Consider the following 20627-nt stretch of genomic DNA (forward strand, 5'->3'; position numbering starts at 1 on the left):
AGTGGCTACATCTGTATGTTTCTGGAAAGCTGTGTTATTTGAATAGGGGCTCTCTGATTGGTTGATTGTTACCTGCAAATTTGAATGGAATGTTTCTCATCTATGGAGTATTAAAAAGAGTTGACCACACAGTGGCGCCATCCCCTCCATGATTGGCTGCACCACAGCCTGGTTTGGAAATACCAATGCCCTTGAATGGAAAATCCTACAAAAAGTAGTGGATATGGCTCAGTCTATCATGGATAAAAACCTCCCTATCATTGTGCACATCGAAATGGTGCACTGTCAAAGGAAAGCAGCATCCATCATCAAGGGCCCCCTCTACTTAGGACATGCTTTCATCTCACTGCTGCCATCAGGAAGTCTCAGGACTCCTACCACCATGTTCAGGAACAGTTAGTACCTCTCAATCATCAGCCTCTTGAACCAAAGGGGATAACTTCACTCGCCCCATCATTGAAATGTTCCCACAACCTACAGGCTCACTTTGAAGGACTCTTCATCTCACGTTCTCGATTATTTATTGTTATGTCTTGATTTTTGTATTTGAACAGTTTGTTCTCTTTTGCACGCCGGTTAAAGCCTAAGTTGGAGTGGTCTTTCACTGATTCTATCTATTATGGTTATTTTTCTATTCTGGATTTATTGAGTATGCCTACAAAAAAATGAATCTCAGGATTGTATGACATAAATGTTTACTCTGAACGTGGTCACAGTATGTATATGCAGTTGTTCAGTGTGTCCCCTAGTGATTACATATGTATGATTCGCAGGAAGCTTCTCTGCTGCTGCGTTATATGATTGGTTTTTCTTATCTAGAAATTTGAATGGTATGTTCCTTAAATATGGGTATAGAAAGAGCTGGCCACACCGTGGCACCTTTAGTCTCTCCTTTTTGCTTCTTCCTCTCTTCATTACCCAACCTCTAACACTGTCAGGCAGCATCGATGGAACAGTCGATGCTTAAGGCAAAAACCTTTCATCAGGACTGGAAAGGAAGGGGGTAAAAGCCAGAATAAGAAGGTGGGGCATTGAGGGTTGACACACAGAGGGGACGGTGCTCTCTGGAGAATTGGCCGGTTTGATTAAAATTAAGTGAGGAGGGGCTTGAGGTGCTGCGCCCACGTACCTCCTCCTCTGGGGCCAGTTGTCGCCTGCCGCCCTTGGTGGGGAAGCCGCTGCCAAATTCCTTGGAATGGATATCGGCCCCGTACTCCACCGTGACGTCCTCCTCGATGCTGCTGACCAACCGCCAGAACTCCTTCTCCACCAACTCAGTGGGCACCATCTGTAGACAGGCCGGAGGTCTGGGTGAACGAATGAGGGGGAAGGAAGTGGCTGTGGATCGAGGTGAAGCAGCTCAATAGGAAGAGGGAGGATCAAGAGGGGAGCACGTGAGGAGGGTGGGTATATCATTGGGGCAACAGGAAAAGGAGGCAAGAATTGCAGGGGAGTGAGGGAGGGGGAAGATGGAGAGGCAGGCAAGGGTTGATGTAGAGGAGCAAGGGGGAGGAGTGAGGGAGGAGGGTGATTGAGGAGGAATGGGAGAAAGGGTAGCAAAGATCGAGGGGAGAGTGAGAAGGGACTAGGATCAAGAGGGAGCTGCGGAGGAGGGGGAATGAGGGTGAGAAGCGAGGAACGAGGGTGTGGCGATCAAGGAGGAGTGGGAGAGGGGGCTGAGGGTAGTGAGGGCTGACTGCTGAGGGAAAGCATGGAAAGTGGAGGAGTGAAACGGAGACAGAAGGGTGGTGAGGATCAAGTGGGAAGTGGGAGAGGGAGAACGAGGAGTGAGGCAGGTTGCAACAGGGGGGGGCGGTACAGTAAGTAAGGAGGGGACAACCAAGAGCAGAGGAGAGTAATGGGCAAGAGGGAACAGAGCAAGGCGAGGCGTGATGGACGAAAAGGTCTAGAGTGTACGTTTGAGTGGGAGGGAGAGACGTAGCGAGCCACACACTCACGTGAGCGGGCATGTTGAAGTAATCGGATTTGAAGCTGTCGGCCATCTCTCCGAAGCTCTGTAGGGTATACTCCCTCGTTGCCTGTTCAAAGCCGAAAGCCTCTGCCGGTTTTTTACACTCCTGAAGGATGAGAGAACCAGAAACGGCTACAGCTCAGAGCAGATGATTCACAGACACCAAGAGTAGGAAGGGTAATGAGAGGAGGGAGTGTGCGGACTGATACGATCTTGAAACATATCCCATTAACTCTTAATTCAATTCACACATTCTCTGAAATTCACTGCATGCTGTGAACCAATGTCACACCCATCCCCACCGGTACTGTTCCCCAGTGTTAAACAGTGACAGACCCGCTCCCACTGGTACCATACCCACGTTATAATACCCGATCTTGGTTGTACCCCCCCCCCCACCGCCCCTTGCTCTGGAAACTGCCAAGCCTGAGCCTTACTTCAACGACACACTTTGGACAGCGCCAGTCTCCTCGTGGGATCTCGGGCAGCGGGGGAATGAGGCAGTAGGTATGGTAGCTATCCTCACATCCTTCGCACAGCACCATCTTGGAATCCTCAGCACCACGGGAGCAGATGACACAGATGTACGATTCCACCTGGAAAGGAGGGCAGGAAGGGCAGAGCATGAATAGAGTAAGGTGGCACATTTGAGGGGAAGCAGATACCCCATTGCCCCTCCCAAAAACCAGCGCCACCCCCTTTTTCCCTGTGCCCTAAAGCCTGTTTGGTGTGCTCACCCTGTCCACATGTTTGCTATCCTGGTCTTTCTTTGCACAAAATTCATTCTGGGAGAGGGGGATGTTTCAGAGACAGGGTTCTGGGATGTGTCAAGGATAGGAGTTCCTTGCTGTTTCAGTACAGGGGTCCTGGGATGTGTTGGGGACAGCATTCTGGAGTGTGCTAGAGACAGAGGTCCAAAAGTTGCAATTGGAAACTATTTCCAGCTGGTGGTCCCATCATGGATGAGGGAGAAGGATCCAGGATTTAGTCAAGTCCTGGAGTTGGCAACAAGGGGGGGTGGGGCAGCAATAAATTTCTCGGAGAGGTATGTGAAGCCCCAGGATGGGTGTGCAAAGGTGGCGGGGGGGGGGGGGGGGGGTTGAAATTAATTGAATCCTACAGAACAGATTGGACAGGTTTTTTTTGCACAACATGGAGGAGGGCTCTTTGGCCCACTGTTTATGTGCTGAGCAGTGACCACCCATGTACACCTATCTTTTGCTGATCCCATTTTGTTCTCCCCATACTCCACCCTCACCCACTGATGGGAAAACAAACTAACCCCCCAGACCACCCCTGTATGTTGCTCGGAAGTGGAATGAAATTCCTGGGGTCATGGGATGGGCTGAAACCACCACTGACACATAAGTTCACATAAAGATAAGCACACATACAGGGGCTCTCTCTCACACACACACACACACACACACACACACACACACACACACACACACACACGGTGCCAGAGGTCACATTTACCCACTATGCCATCCCTTTCCTTGGCTCAGTCAGGTCAAATACAAGGTTCATCAGCTGGCAGCTGTTAAGGGGACCCCAGAAGTGGGAAGACATGACCACAGTGTCTGGGGTAAGACAGTGCTCACTTACATGCTGCAAGGTAGCAGCTCCCTTTCTCAGCCGCATGGTCATCTTCCCAGCAGGCTCTCCCCCCGACCGCTCCTCCTTCACCTGCGCACAGAGCTCCAGGGCGCAGGTTTCCACCTTGGGATCCACCACGTTCTCTTCCTTCACCACCAGCGTGGGCGGGCAGTCCAGGCAGTCCTTGTCTAAGGGGAGGCAGAGACGAGCAGAGTCAGAGCAGGTAGAGAGGGGAGAGTGGGGGAGGGAGGAGAGAGGAGTGAGGGGAGAGGGGGGGAGGTGGAAGCAGGGGGGAGAGGAGGGAGATGAGAAAAAGGGAGAGAGAGAGAAGGAGAAAGAGAGAGAAGAGAGAAGAAAGGAGAAGGGATAGAAGGGGGAGTGAAAGGTAGAAAGGGAGGGATAGAAGGGGAGAGGGGCATGGAGAGCGTTGGGGGAAAGGTGGGGTGGAGAGGGGAAGTTAGGGGTGGCAGAGAGGAAAAGGGGAGAGAGAGAGAGAAAAGGAGAGAAAGAAAGAAGAAGAGAGAGAAAAAGTTAAGGGAAAGGGTGAAAGAGGGCTGGGGAAAGGAAGGAGACAATGGGCAGGGAAGGAGGGAGAAGGCAAGGCACCGAGGGGAAGGGTACATTGGGGTGTGAGGGAAGCACAGAGAGCGAATGAATGGGGATACAGGGTAGACAGAGAGGATGGGGCGGGGAAAGAAGGGAAGGGGATGGTGGAGACGGGAATTAGTGGTGAGGATGGAGCAAGAGGGACTGAGCAGGGCGGGGGTAAATTGTGCTGGGTGGACGGTACACACCTCTCTTCCTGCTGCCTCGATCTTTCACCACCAGCCCCAGCCCCACCATTTTGGGGCCAGCTCCGTAAATCTGCAGCTTCTTGAGCTCCGGGTTCTTGGCAATGTCCGCCTCGGTAGGTTCGGTCTGAAGGGACCACAGAAAGAAACACGACACATTGCTTTGAGACCTCAGCTCAGCTCTATTTTACAAAAGTTTATTGAATGACTGTGACAACACAGCAGCACTCTAAACAGTAAACTAGTTTTAGTGTCAACTTGAAACACGATTTGAATGTAAATACGTTACTAGAATATAAAAGTGAGGATGCGACAAACAGTATCGACAAACAACCAACGTGCAAATACACAAGAAATCATAATAAATAAATATGAAGAACATGAAATGAAGAGTCCTTGAAAGTGAGTCCATAGACTGTGGGAAGTGTAGGGGTGGGTGAAGTTATCCCCTCTGGTTCAAGAGCCTGATGCGTGAAGGGCAATAACTGTCCCTGAACCTGGTGGTGTGAGACCCGAGGATGACAACAGTGAGCCAGCACTTGGAGTACTGTAAGCAGTTTATCCAATAAAGAATGTGCTGGCATTAGAGACCCAGAGGAGATTCATGAGAATGATCCCGGGATGAAAGGGTTAACATTCGAGCCTTAGGTGGCTCTGGGCCTGTACTCACTGAGCTTAGGAAAATGAGGATGGGATCTCACCATAACCTACTGAGTACCGAAATGGAGATGGAGAGGATGTTTTCTATAGTGGGAGAGACGAGGACCAGGGAGCACGGCCTCAGAACAGAAACACTTCCCTCTAGAATAGAGTGGAATTGAGAAGAAATTTCTTCAGACAAAGGGTGGGAAATCTGTGGAATTCATTGCCACAGAAAGCCATGGAGCCCAGGTCTTTGGGTATTTATAAAGCACAGGTTGACAGGTTCTTGATTAGTAAAGGGGGATGGGGGTCAAAAGTTGCAGGGAGAAGGCTGGAAAATTGGGTTGAGAGGGATGATAAATCAGCTATGATGGAATGGCAGAGCAGACTCGATGAACCAAATGGCTTAATTCTGCTCCTATGCCTTATGGTCTTATCTACAACACCCCAGGCTCCAGGAGGCCACAATTCCCCGCAATCCCCATGGATCTTTCTCCAGGGACACCTGGGAATGGACGCAAGAGGAGTGGGCAGTCGGCTTGGGTAGAACCCACGAATGTCCGCCGCCCGGACCTGTGAAAGGCTGGCTCCGGCACAAAGTTCTCCTGAATACGAATCCACTCCTTGCCATTACCTGCCACCCACTGACTCCTTGTCCACCTACCATTTCAGTGGCCGGGAAGAGTCAGTGTACGATTGGTATAGAGAGTGTGAGCGACTGCAGCCTTTGAGTATCTGTAGGGGCTGCTCTGAAAGTACCAGCTGAACTTCACCCCCATGCTCCTTATCTACAGTCACCTGGCATGGAGGTGGATGTCCTGTTCAGTTTTTATTAATCTATTTTATATTTACTTAGAGCTACAGCGTGAAGCAGGACTTTCCAGCCCTTTGAGTTGCGCTGTCCCCAGCAGCCCAACAATTTAACCCTAACCCAATCACCGGACTAGTTACAATGACTAATTAATCTGCTAACTGGCAACTCTTTGGACTGGGGGAGGAAACCCACACTCTCAAGGGAAGGAGCATACAAATTTGCCGGAACTGCACTCCGATGCCCTGAGCTGTAATACTGTCGTGCTAACCACGACCGTTTCCCTCCGGAACCACAGTCAAGCTGCTAAAGGTCAGGCAGCATCTGAGGAGGGAAATGGGCTCACTGCGGGACGAGACTACCCAGGTGAGACCCAACATGTCAACTGTTCAGTCACCTCCAGGCGCAGAGTTCGTCCAGCAGATTGTCTGTGGTTCCAGAGTCTAATACCTGTAGTTTCCTGTGACTCAACCAAAGTTCTCCCCCACCCCCACCACACTCTTGGGACGTCATCTTCCAGGCGAGGAACTCCTGGAACTCTGCAGTTCATGCTTTGTGTATTATTTGTGTTTATTTTTTTAACTGTTTGATCTATCTGCCCTTTTTCCCCACACATTGGGTGTCTTTTGGTCCTTGCTGTGCGGGGTATTTTGTGAATTCTATTCTGGTTGTCTGCTTTGTGGCTGCCGGCAACAAGATGAATGTCCAGGTTGTAAATGGTATATATACTTTGATAATAAATATGCTTTGAACTTCCGAAGCAAACAAGAACCTTGAGGAAGAATTGACAGTAGAGTCGACAGCAGTTCACTGCCCTTGCTGCAGTGTAGCTCTCTTCCTACACCCAGAACCCGCAATATTGGAAAATGAACCGTGGAAGTTAGGGGAGGCCTGCAGTGGTCCCGGAACTCTTCCCCCATGGTTTCACCTACCTCAGTCTGTAGCCGCTTGGCACGGCGCCCATAGCTGTTCATCTTGTTGGGCTGCACGGACTGGCGCAGGGGGATGCTGTGCGGCTTATACTCCCGGTCCTTCTCCTCGCTGTCATACTGTGGCCCCGGCTGGCACTGCGGACACCAACACAGTGAGGAGAAAGGGAGAGAGGGTTCTCTCTCACCACTGCCCCTTCCAGAATGAGGCTTCTTCACCACCTCCCTATGGAGTGTCTCTCCCTCACCGACACCTCCCCCACAGTGACTCTCCCTCACCGACACCTCCCCCACAGACTCTCCTTCACCGACACCTCCCACACAGTGACTCTCCCTCACTGATACCACCTCGACACTGACTCTCCCTCACCGCCCTCCCCCTGTGACTCCCCTCACCGACACCTCCCCCACACTGACTCTCCCTCACCGCCCTCCCCCAGTGACTTCCCACACCGACACCTCCCTCACTGATACCACCCCGACACTGACTCTCCCTCACCACCTCCCCCACACCGACACCTCCCTCACTGATACCACCCCGACACTGACTCTCCCTCACCACCTCCCCCACACTGACTCCCTCACCGACACCTCCCCCACACTGACTCCCCTCACTGACACTTCCCCCACACTCTCCTTCACTGACACCTCCCCCAGTGACTCTCCCTCACTGATACCACTCCGACACTGACTCTCCCTCACTGACCTCCCCCAGTGACTCCCCACACCGACACCTCCCTCACTGATACCACTCCGACACTGATTGTCCCTCACCACCTCCCCCACACTGACTCCCTCACCGACACCTCCCCCACACTGACTCCCCTCACTGACACTTCCCCCACACTCTCCCTCACTGACCTCCCCCAGTGACTCCCCACACCGACACCTCCCTCACTGATACCACCCCGACACTGACTCTCCCTCACCACCTCCCCCACACTGACTCCCTCACCGACACTTCCCCCACAGACTCTCCTTCACCGACACATCCTCCACAGTGACTCTCCCTCACTGATACCACTCCGACACTGATTGTCCCTCACCACCTCCCCCACACTGACTCCCTCACCGACACCTCCCCCACACTGACTCCCCTCACCGACACTTCCCCCACAGACTCTCCTTCACTGACACCTCCCCCACAGTGACTCTCCCTCACTGATACCACTCCGACACTGACTCTCCCTCACTGACCTCCCCCAGTGACTCCCCACACCGACACCTCCCTCACTGATACCACCCCGACATTGACTCTCCCTCACCACCGCCCCCACACTGACTCTCCCTCACCGACACTTCCCCCACACTGACTCTCCCGCAGACACCTCCCCTACACTGACTCTCCCTCACCGACACCTCCCCCAGTGACTCTCCCTCACCTACACATCCCCCACACTGACTCTCCCTCACTGACACCTTCCCCACACTGACTCCCCCTCACTGACACCTCCCCCAGTGACTCTCCCTCACTGACACCTCCCCCAGTGACTGTCCCTCACCGACACCTCCCCCACACTATCTATCCCTCACCGACACCTTCCCCACACTGACTGTCCCTCACCACCTTCCCCACACTGACTGTCCCTCACCGACACCTCCCCCACACTGACTGTCCCTCACCACCTCCCCCACACTGACTCTCCCTCACTGACACTTCCCCCACACTGACTGCCCCTCACCGACACCCTCCCACTGAGAGATGCTCTCTAACCAAGGCCCCCTCACCCAGAGTGATTCTCCCCTGATATTGTGCTGGACCTTGCCTCCGTACTCCCTCCTCCACACGAACGTAACTGCTGGCTGCCCTGCAATGAAATATGCTGCCAACACAGCCCCAGGCAGCGAGCTGAGGCACAGACCCCGCCGGGTGTGGGTGGGCTGCTCTTACCGCTAGACTGGCTCCAGACTGGAAGGTGTAGAAGGGGTAGATGACCCTCTCGTAGTGGGAGCGAAGCAGGGAGCCGATGCCTTTCCCCGGGGGATAACCCAGACGCTGGGCCACTCTTGACCACCGCCTGTCCCGGCAGATGGCCTCGTAACCTCCTTCGTCCAGGACAATCTGAAAGGCAGGGGCAAAGGAGAGTGGCTAAGTCAGGGGAAGGACAGGCGATGTTGCAGTTTAACAATGAATTACCTGCTTGTATTTTAAGTAGTTCTTATATGCATACAATACTGTGCAAAAGTCTTAGGCACATACATGTAACTGAGGGAGACTTTTGCACAGTACTGTATTTATCAATGTGGAGCAGAAAGCGAGTTTCAACCCCAGTATGAGGAATTCAATTCCTCTTTGACATCCCCGTACACGAGAATCTCTCTCTTGCTCAGTGTTACCCTAAGTCCACTTCCCCACAGCCAACAATAGCTGCTGGGACGGGCCACTGAGCCCATGCCTGGCCAATCACTACTACGAGCCTGAAAAAGGTGCCCACATCCCTCTAAATCTGGGCTACCCAACCTTTTTTTGTGTCGTGGACCAATACCATAAAGCATGGACCTCAGGTTGGGAACTCCTGCTTTAAATCTTCCTTATCTGTGATCCGACCTTGGATTCAGGTTTGCTTATTTATCTATTTATTTAGTTAAGGACAGAGCAGAGAATCGGACCTTCCAGCCCAACTAGCTGCACTGCCCAGCAGGCAACCTATTTAACCCTAGCCCAATCACAGAACAATTTACAGTGACCAATTAACCTACCGACCTGGTACGTCTTTGGACTGTAGCAGGAAACCCACGTGTTCACAAGGAGGAAGTACAAACTCTTTACAGAGGATACCAGAATTGAACTCCTCAGCTGTAAGCGTCGTGCCAATTGCTGCACTACCACTGCACCCACCCCCCTGTATACATCGAAACAAACAGTGAAATACACCGTGCCCATTAACAGCAGCAATTTGCTCATCTTCCTCTTCAACCTCCCAAACATCATAAGCTCTCGCTGGCCCAGTGTTACCTTGTTAAGACTGTACAAGTCCAGCATTCGTCGCTCCACATTGGGAATCTTTAATGTGGATCCCTGCAGCTCCCAGAACTTGGCGATCTGGTCCAGGAAGTTTAATTTTACCCGGGTCTGAGCCTGCTCAAGAAGGATACATCAGGTAGTAAGAAAGGGAAATGCAGTATCAGCTTCCGCTTCCAGAGGACCAGAACACAAAAGCAAAGCTATAACGCTGAGGATTTATCAGGTGTTGCTGAGGCTGCATTCGGAGTATTGAGAGCAGTTTTGGACACCATATCTAAGAAAGATGTGTCGACATTGGAAGGGGGTTCAGAGGAGGTTTACAGGAATAGAAGGTTTAACGTAAGAGGAACACTTGAAGGCTCTTGGACTGTGCGCACTGGAGTTTAGAAGAATGGGGGGGGGGGGGGAATCTCATTGAAATCTATTGCATAATGAAAGGCCTAGATAGAGTGGATGTGGAGAAGTTGTTTCCTACAGTTGGAAAGTCAGAATACAAGGATGTTCCTTTAGAATAGAGGAAGACTTGCTTTAGCCAGAGGGAGGTGAATCTGTGGGATTCATTGCCACAGATGCCCATGGAGGTCAAGTCATTGGGTATATTTAAAACTGAGGTTTTTGATTAGTAATGGCAGCAAAGGTACAGGGAGAAGGCAGGAGAATGGAGTTTTCAGGGACAATAAATCAGCCAAGATGGAATTGCAGAGCAGACTTGATGGACTGAAGGGTCTAATTCTGCTTCTATATCTTATGGTTACATCACAGTAGATATAAATGAGTGATGCAAACAAAATGCTGGAGGAATGCAGCAGATGAGGCAGCGTCTATGGAGGGGAATGCGCCGATGACATTTTGAGACAGGCTCTTTATCAGATTTTATAGATGTTGCCTGGCCTGCTGAGTTCGGCCAGCATTTTGTGTCTGTTGCTCTAGATTTCCAGAGTCTCGTGTTTGTGTTTATGTCGGTACAATTTAAGTCAGTTAATTCCCTAAATTCCTATCTGTTCGTTCAATGCTGGATGAGCCGAAACATCCTCCAAGTAGTTATCATCAGGAATAACCTTACCATTCTCCCTCCTTCCCATTCACAATACCAGTTTGTGGGTCTGACCACCAAGAACCGGCCACTGCACATATTGAGAGGACCAAGTGGAGACTATTGTCACATGCGTAAGTACAGTGAGGTACAGGTCCAAAGAAGTGCTTGTTTGCAGCCGCATCACAGGCAGGTAGGTACAGACAGCACAAAAGGCAGGTTTTCCCAGCAGCCACCCACTTCAATTCCACTTCCCACTCCAACATTACCTCTGAGGCAAGACGTGGGTTGGAGGAGCAACACCTCATATCCTGTCTGGGTAGACTCCAACATGATTCATTGAACATCGATTTATGTAACATGATGATTTCTCCTTCCTCCCCCTTCTCTCTTTTCCCATTCCCCATTCTGGCTCCCTCTGACTCTTCCTTCTCCCCGCCTCCCCATGGCCTCCCTTTGGTTCCCCTCCTCCTTCCTTTTCTCCCATGGTTCACTGTCATCTTTGATCAGATTCCTCCTTATGAGAATAAGAAATAAGTTATGAGAATGCAGGGTGACTTGGACAGGTTGGATGAGTGGGCAAATGTATGGCAGATGCAGTTTAATGTGGATAAATGTGAGGTTATCCACTTTGGTGGCAAGAACAGGAAGGCAGATTACTATCTAAATGGAGTCAAGTTAGGAAGTACAACGAGATCTAGGTGTTCTTGTACATCAGTCAATGAAAGCAAGCATGAAGGCACAGCAGGCAGTGAAGAAAGCTAATGGTATGCTGGCCTTTATAACAAGAGGAATTGAGTATAGGAGTAAAGAGGTCCTTCTGCAGCTGTACAGGGCCCTGGTGAGACCCCACCTGGAGTATTGTATGCAGTTTTGGTCTCCAAATTTGAGGAAGGACATTCTTGCTATTGAGGGAGTGCAGCTTAGGTTCACAAGGTTAATTCCTGGGATGGCGGGACTGTCATATGTTGAAAGATTGGAGCGACTGGGCTTGTATACACTGGAATTTAGAAGGATGAGAGGGGATCTGATTGAGACATATAAGATTATTAAGGGATTGGACACGCTGGAGGCAGGAAGCATGTTCCCGCTGATGGGTGAGTCCAGAACTAGTAGGCCACAGTTTAAGAATAAGGGGTAGGCCATTTAGAACTGAGATACGGAAAAACTTTTTCACCCAGAGAGTGGTGGATATGTGGAATGCTCTGCCCCAGAAGGCAGTGGAGGCCAAGTCTCTGGATGCATTCAAGAAAGAGTTAGATAGAGCTCATGGATAGTGGGGTCAAGGGATATGGGGAGAGGGCAGGAACGGGGTACTGATTGTGTATGATCAGCCAGTGAATGGTTGTGCTGGCTTGAAGGGCTAAATGGCCTACTCCTGTACCTATTGTCTATTCACCCTTTATCCCTTCCACCTATCACTTCCCAGCTTCTTACCTCATCGTGTCCACCTCCCCCATCCACATCTGGTCTCACCTATCTTGTAATAGTCTCCCCACCTTTACCCACATCAGACCTCACCTATCTTGTACTCCCTTCCCCACTTTCTTATACTAGACTCCTCCCCCTTCTTCCCTGGCTGATTTATATATTTATGTATTTATTCAGCATGAACAGACTCTTCTAGCCCAATAAGCAGCACCAACCAAAAACCCATCTATTTAACACTAGCCCAATCTTAGGAAAATTTACAACGACCAATTAACCTACAAACTAGTATGAGTTAGGAATGCGGGTGGAAAGCCACGTGCTCACAGGGAGGACACACAAACTTCTTACGGTGTCAGAAATGAACTCCAAACTACGACGCCGAGCTGTAAAGGTGTACATATCGCCAACCATTATGCTACCACCACTCTCAGCCTGTGACTTCGACGGCTTATGCCCCTCCATAAATGCCGCCTGACCTGCTCAGTAGCATTTCGTGTCTGTATGTGTGTGTTGCACGGAATATAAATATTTAAATTGTACAAGACACTGAAGACAAAGAGAAAATAAAGTCTTCTCAAAACTGAGACCTTAGTGATAAAAGAAACTATGAACATGCACAAGCTCATGGTAGTGCAAGAAGTGGTCTGTAGTGTTCTGTTGCTAAGGCAGGGTTATGGTGGTGCCAGATGGTTCAAGAACTTGATTTTATGTAGGAAGGAAGCTGTTCCTCAAGACTTCTGCCTGATAGTAACATGCCCTGATATGGAAACACCAACATCCTGCAGTGGAATCATCTACAAAGTGGTGAACATAGCCCGGACACAGGCACGGCCTTCCCCACCGAACTCATCTAAGGAGAGCTGCCATAAGAGAGCAGCGTCCATCATTAAGGACCCCCACCGTCCAGACCAGGCTCTCTTCTCACTGCTGCTATCAGGAAGGAGGTACAGGAACCTTGGGTCCCTTACCGTGAGGCTCAGGAACAGTTATTACCCTTCAACCATCAGGCTCCTGAACCAGTGTGGATAACTTCACTCACCCCAACTCTGAACTGAATCCACAACCTACAAGCTTTCAAGGCCCCTTTACAACTAATGTTCTCAGTATAATTTCTTTACTTAGTTTCCAGTATATTAATTTTTTTGGTTTTACACAGTTTGTCTTACTTTACTCATCAGTTGCCTGTCAGTCTTTGTAGTTTCTCATTGATTCTATTGTATTTCTTTGTTCTACTGTGAATGTCTGCAAGAAAATGAATGTGGTGACCTATACCTAGTCGGCCCTCCTCATTCACGGAGGATTGGTTCCGGGACCCGCCGCGGATACCAAAAAGTGCAGATGCTCAAGTCCCTTATTTAACCTGTCTCAGAGTGGTGGTCTTTAGGACCTGGCGCAGCTCTGAATCCACAGTGTTTCTGTTCACGAAAATAATCACAATTGAAAATGAAGTGGAAGTAATAAAGCGATCAGAAAGTGGTGAAATGCTATCGGTTAACGGAAAAGCGTTACGCTACTGTTGGACAATGATTGGATCAATTTTAATGGAGCATGTGAAGGCCCTGCCCCACTGAAAGCTAAAATTATTTCTAAGCAACGTAGTGCTTTAATTATTGAAATACATACATTTCTTAAGTGTTTTATATGCATAGAAAGGTAAAATATATACCATATAATAAGACAAACGTTCGACTAACTGACGCTAATAATACCAGATGTACCTGTTCCGACTTCAAATCCGACTTAAAGACGGACTCAGGAACAGAACTCGTTCATAACCCGGGGACTGCCTGTACTTTTAAATCATCTGTAGATTACTTATAACACCTAATACAATGCAAATATTATGTAAATAGTTGTTATACTGTATTGTTTAGGGAATAATGATGAGAAAAAAATAGTCTGTACATGTTCAAACAATGAGTGCTGGAGAGAGAACTTCCGCGGTTGGTTGAATTTGCACATGCCAAATCCACTGATAAGGAGTGCCGACTGTATTTTGATACTAAATTTATTTTGAATTTTGATCCAGGTTAAAGTTGAATGCAAATTTATTATCAAAGCATGTATGTTACTTTATACTACTTTAATATCACTTTCCTGCAGTCATTTACAGGATCAATAAAAAATACAATAGAATTTACAAAAATCTATTAATAAGGGCTGACAAAAAAAAAACTTGCAAAAGATGACTAACTACAAATAAAACAGAGTTGTAAAGAGTTCTTGAAGTTTGTAAAATCAATTCAGAGTTGCGGTGAGTGAAGTTGTCCACATTGGTTCAGGAGCCTGATGGTTGAAGGGTAATAACTGTTCCTGAACCTGGTGGTGTGGGAACTCAGGCTCCTGTACCTCCTTCCTGATGGCAGCAGTGAGAAGAAAGCATGTCGTGGATGGAGGGGGTCACTGATGATGGATGTTGCTTTCCTCCTAGTAGATGTGCTCAGGGGTGGGGAGGGCTTTGCCTGTGATGGACTGGGCTGTGTCCGACACTTACTGTAGACCTTTCCATTCCTGGGCATTGGTGTTTCCAAACCAGCCGTGGTGCAGCCAGTCAGGATACTCTCCACTGTGCATCTATAGGAGCAGGTCAAAGATTTCATGGACAAAAGGTGAAAAGCTGAAGAGGCTGTCGGTTGTGGGGAGAACTGTGCCCACAATGGATCAGACTAGGTTTTCTACTCTCTTCAGCCCCTTGCATTCTTTTATGCTGGAAATGCCACAGCAGGCCACGACAAACAAGATGCAGGTGCTCCTCAAGTTCTGGATACCCTTCAGCTCCATACTCCTGATCTACTGTCACCCGTTACTGGGGGGAGGGATAAAAAATGTGTAAACTCAGGGCACTGCTGGAAACCTCTGTTTTATATATACTATTTTTTTTATAAGATTTGTGCTTTTCAACAAACTCATGTACCTTTCACAGTATGTGGTGGTTCATCCTCACTCACTGCCAGAAAGTGGTATAGCAGCTAATCTAACGGTTTATCACCTTTCTCAGTTTTCATTGGCTAGGTATTAACACATCACCATGTGATGTAATTGTTTTAATAATGTAGCATTTTAACTAACTTATCCCTACCTAAGAAATTTCTTATCTATAAAGGTGATGATTTTTCAGAGGCGCCATCTTTTATTCTTCATTCTTTTGTCTTTGCCATTCCTCACCTCTTCACGTTGTTTCTCAACTCTTTATTTAGTTTGCTTAGTAATTGTAGGTGTATCTATATTCTAAAATAAACTGATGTTTGAGAATTAAGACTGCTCGTCATTCCTGACTCCTTGAAGAACCATAAAGATAGGACAAAAAACTGAATCCTGGTCAAACTTCCCATTCATGGGCCCAGAGGGATAGGCAAACCAGTTCTCTGCATGTCCCTCTTCTGGGGTTATGCCCGTGCCCTCGGAGAAGGATCACGCGGTGTCTACAGTGTTCAATGGGGGGTTTCCAGGAACCGTGTGCTGTGAACAGTGTTTCAATTTCAAACTGTAAATAGCAAGTGCTTTATGATGTGTTGAATATTGCAGAACAGTGAATTGGAGTGATAATGTAATCATTTGAATAATCTTTTTATATACATATCTGAATGGGGTCTTGAGTAGCACAAAAACTTTTAAATGTCACTAGCTGGCCCCCAGCAGCTACCCATTCCAGGGGAGATGTCAGGGATTTTGGAGGGTCTACAGAAAGTGAAAGACAGAGGGACCAGAACATTCCCAAAGCTAAGCGTGTAAAGATGAGCTTTATTTATCACACGCAAATGAAGGCATGAAGTAAAATTTGTTGTTTTGCATCAGTGAGCAAAACAGTACTGAGATTGTGCTGGGGGCAGCCCACAAGTATCGTAGTGCTCCCAGTGGCCACAACTTAGTAAACCTTATTGTATGCCTTTGGAATGTGGGAAGATACCAGAAGAAACACATACTCCCGGAAAAAATTCATGCAGTTACAAGGGGGAACGTACGTAACCGTTTATTACAGTGGCGGAAATTGAATGCTAATCACTGGCATTACACAAGCTACTTTGGGTACTCCAGTTCCCTTCCACATTCAAAAGTTAGGGTGAGTGAGTTAAGTTAAAGTTTGCCCCGAGCCTTATAGGCTCATCAGGCCAATGCTTATGCTGGTTTCTGTGACGTACGAGTATGAGATCTCTTTCAAGCCGGGACGGATGGGGTGGGGGCAGGAATGGGAACTGTGTAAGCATCTGTACCCTGATCAAGGGTCTCGGCCCAAAATGTTTATTCGTTTCCATCACTGCTGCCTGATCTGCTGAGTTATTCCAGCGTTTTGTAATGTTTAAATTTAGGAATTTTTGCTGCATTGGCTCAACTTGGGTGGATTCCGGACACAAGGTGGCTTACGAAACTGTGAAGGCAAGTCCACACATGCGCTTGGTGGGAGTGGGAGTCAGGCAGGGGCTGGGAAGCTGAAACTTACCTCCAACTCGTTCAGCCGCTGAATCCGGGGTGTGAACTTGAAGTTGTCGACCTCAACCGCGAAAGGAGGCTGCCAGTCCTGGGGACAAAAAGAGGACAAGAGAGCAGTTTAGCGAAGCGACAAACCCTTCACGCATGAGCAACAGATTCCCCGAGCAGAACTCATAACAAGCGAGCTCAACTGCTCATGTCAATGCTGTGTGTGGACTGATATTTATTGATTGAACATCTGTGTTCAGCGGCCACTTTATTTGGTACAGGAGTGTTTCTAATAAAATGGCCACAGGAATGGAACCCCATGTGACCTTCTGCTGTAGCCCACCCACTTCAATGTTCAGAGAGATCTTCTACATACCACATGGTTATTTCAGCTACTGTCATCTCCCTGGCAGCTTGAACCAGGCAGGCCATTCTCCTCAGCAATTTTTGTCCACAGTGCTGCCGCTCACTGGACGCTTTTTGTTTTTCTGTAAACTCTAAAGACTACTGAATGTGAAAATCCCAAGAGATCAGAAGTTTCTGAGATACTCAAACTACCCCGCCTGTACCAACAATCATTCCACAGTCAACGTCATTTAGATCACATTTCTACCTCAACTGAACCTCTTGACCATGTCTGCGTGCTTTTATGCATTTAGTTGCTGCCACATGATTGGCTGTTTAGATATTTGCATTAAGGAGCAGATGCACAGGTGTACCTAATCATTTGGGCACTGAGTGCATCTCATTATTAAGTCTAAAGATTAAGTCAGAAGATAAATTCCTTGGAGGGCTTTGAACTCAAGACTATGCTCCCAGTTATGTCCAGCTAGTTGAAAGTCACAAAGGCAAAAGTTTATTGTCAAGTATACAAAGACCACAATCGCCTACGTCATACATAAAGACTGAACACAAATACACGTCTGCACACGGGCAATGAAAAACTTAACTGCAGCAGCCTCACAGACACTGAGCATCAGATACATAACATTCATAAGGAACACCACATATCATACATACATCTTACAATAAGAATAATACAATTAGGTCCAAAAAAAGAAGTCCATTGTAATACAAAATGGTCACAGTTTTCGCTATAATGAGGTAGTTGCCAGTTGTTTCAAAAGTCAAATGATTGAGGGAACCTGGTGGTGTGGGAGCTCAGGCTTCTGTATCTCCTGCCCTGTGTGAGCTACGAGAAGATGGCCTGGCCTGGACAGTGGAGATCTACATTTCTACAGATGTACAGTGAAGAGCATTCTGACTGGTTGCATTACTGTCCGGTATGGAGAGGCCACTGCACAGGGCTGTAAACTCAGCCAGTTCCATCGTGGGCACAACTCTCCCCACCACTGAGGACATCTTCAAAAAGCAGTGTCTAAGGCAACGGCACCCATGGACAGGACTGTATTTGTTTGTATTTGTCAACTCGGAGCGGACACTGAGTTTGTATATCCAGCGAGGGTGGAGGCAAGGTCATTTGATTCCAAACAATTGGTTTATTGATATTACAGAATGTTTCTCTAGTGCTTCCTGCTCCCTCCCTTCTCCCCAATCATGATGCTTCTCTCCCTGCCGCCTTCCCGCTCCCAGTCCACAATAGGGACCCATATCAGAATCAGGCTTATCATCACTCTCACGTCATGAAATTTGTTTTGTTTTCCTGGCAGCAGCAGCAGTACAGAGCAGTTTATAAAATTATTACAGCATTGTACAAAAGTCTTAGGCACCCTCGCTATATATATGTGTGCATAAGACTTTTGCTCAGTGCTGTATGTCAGTGATACTAAACCTGATTCTGACGATCTTGCAGCTTATTGTTTACTTGTGCTACGCTTTCTCTGTTACACTTTACTCTGCGTTCCGTGTTCTACCCCAATGCAGTGTAATGAACAGACCGTAATACCAGCTTTCCACTGCATCTTGGTTCACGTGACAATAACAAACCAACACCAATAGTTGAGGGCCTCTCCTAACCTCTGTGATGAACCATAGAAAGCGACCTCTCTGGATGCATCACGGTAGGGAATCTGTTCTGCCTGCAACCACAAGAAACTGCAGAGATGTGGATTGTGGTAGGGAATGGGAAATTCTAAGCTCAGAATAGTGGTTGTGTAGTGTAGCAGAGAGGCAGATGGAGGGGGCGGGTGTGTGAGGATGTAGTAATGGTGCACTGCAGGGATCAGAGCTGGGTCCATTGTTGTCTGTCTATATCAACGATCTGGGTGATAATGTGGTTAACTGGATCAGCAAATTTGCAGATGACACCAAGATTGGGGGTGGAGTGGACAGCGAGGAAGACTATTGAAGTTTGCAAAGTAATCTGAACCATCTGTACTCATTTTAGACTCATGACTGTGTGGCTAAGCATATCTCCAATGCCATATTCAAGTTTGCTGACGACACCACTGTCGTAGGCCAAATCAAAGGTGGTGATGAATCAGCATAGAGGAGGGAGATTAAAAATCTGGTTCAGCAGCGTTGTAACAACAACCTCTTACTCAATGTCACCAAGACCAAGGAGCTGCTTATCTGGCTTCAGAAGGAAACCAGAGATCCATGAGCCTGCCTTTGTCAGAGGATCAAAGGTGGAGAGGGTTAGCATTTTTAAGTTCCTAGGTGTTATTATTTCAGAGGACCAGCATGTAAGCGCAATAATGAAGAAAGCACGGTAGCACCTCTACTTTGGAATGACATCAAAAACAAAGCCCTTGCCACCACTGAGCACACCTACACAGACTGCTGTTGTAGGAAAGCAGCATCCATCATCAAGGACCCCCACAACCTAGCCTATGCTCTCTTCTCGCTGCTGCTATCAGGAAGGAGGTACAGGAGCCTCAGGACTCACTCCAACAAGTTCAGGAACAACCATCAACCTCTTGAACCAGAGTGCATAAAATCACTCACCCCATCACTGAATTGTTCCTACAACCTATACATTCTTCATCTCATATTCTCAACATTTATTGCTTATTTATTACATTGTTTTTTTCTTGCTTTTTGTATTTGTACAGTTCTCTGTCTTTTGCACAATGGTTATTGGGTGTGGTCCTTCACTGATTCTATTGTGTGTCTTGGATTTATTGACTCCCTGTAAGAAAATGAATCAGCATTGTATTTGGTGACATAAATGTTCTTTGATAATAAACTTACTCTGAACTTCAGACTGAAAGTTCTGTCAATTACCTGGCAAGTCACTAGCCTTTTAAATACAAATCTGAGAACAAGAGTTAACAATATTAATTGCTCTTTTAGCCTGCAGCATATCCAATTTCAGCACATCAGTGCATACATGCAAAGATTAGCGCTTTCTGCTCGAGGTGCAACCTTTGAAGTTGGAGACCAGATGTCCACGTGCATCAGAACGTGTTTAAAGAATCCAGTTTAGAATTCAGGTGAGTCCTGTTTCATTCAGAGGGTGGTGAGAGGGAGTGCCCGCTTCCCACAATGAAGGCATGAGGCAAGCCAAAAGAAGTGAGTTTCAGGGGAAGCCAGGCACGTACTCAGGAGGAGATGGTGAAGGGGGAGGACAGTGAGAGGTGACAAGAAGCAGGAGAGGAGATGGTAAAACTAGGAGGACAACGAGGAATGGGAGGGCACAGCCAAAATAGGTAGCGGGTAAGAAAGTGGCAAGAAGGATACGGGGACGCTGTTTGGAATAACGAGTTCAAAGTAAATTTATTATCAAAGTTACTATCCTGAGATTCATTTTCATTCAGGCACTTACAGGAAAAAGGAAATGCAATAAAATGGGTAAAACAATTTTATAAAATAACAACGATTAAAAAACTATAAAGATCAGCTTTATGTGTTACATGTACATCAAAAAACACACATTTTGTGTCAAAGACCACCACAATCTGAGGGTGTGTTAATAAGATCCCACAGTATTACAGGAAAGATACTGGCAGGGACATGCGATTGATTGGCTGGCAGGAAGAGTGGGAATAAAGGGGGACCTTTTCTGGTTAGCTGCCGGTGACTAGTGGTGTTCAGCAGGGATCGGTGTACAATGTGTGAAAGGACGCACAGCGAACT

The 20627-nt window shown here is 47.8% G+C and overlaps 1 protein-coding gene across 2 annotated transcripts in view; it reads right to left on the bottom strand.

Annotated features, from left to right (window-relative positions):
* The window catches only part of kdm5c (lysine demethylase 5C), a 127285-nt gene that overhangs the window by 39452 nt on the left and 67206 nt on the right, over positions 1-20627 (bottom strand). For both annotated transcript variants that reach the window (XM_059949663.1, XM_059949662.1), the window contains exons 2-10: positions 16612-16689; positions 9701-9823; positions 8636-8806; positions 6748-6882; positions 4366-4489; positions 3581-3759; positions 2410-2568; positions 1959-2078; positions 1130-1288 (exon numbers count right to left, since the gene is read on the bottom strand). In XM_059949663.1, coding sequence (XP_059805646.1) covers positions 1130-1288; positions 1959-2078; positions 2410-2568; positions 3581-3759; positions 4366-4489; positions 6748-6882; positions 8636-8806; positions 9701-9823; positions 16612-16689 — 1248 coding nt within the window. The remainder of the gene's footprint in view (positions 1-1129; positions 1289-1958; positions 2079-2409; positions 2569-3580; positions 3760-4365; positions 4490-6747; positions 6883-8635; positions 8807-9700; positions 9824-16611; positions 16690-20627) is intronic.

The sequence above is a fragment of the Hypanus sabinus genome, chromosome 24 (assembly GCF_030144855.1).
Source record: "Hypanus sabinus isolate sHypSab1 chromosome 24, sHypSab1.hap1, whole genome shotgun sequence".
Lineage (NCBI taxonomy): Eukaryota > Metazoa > Chordata > Chondrichthyes > Myliobatiformes > Dasyatidae > Hypanus > Hypanus sabinus.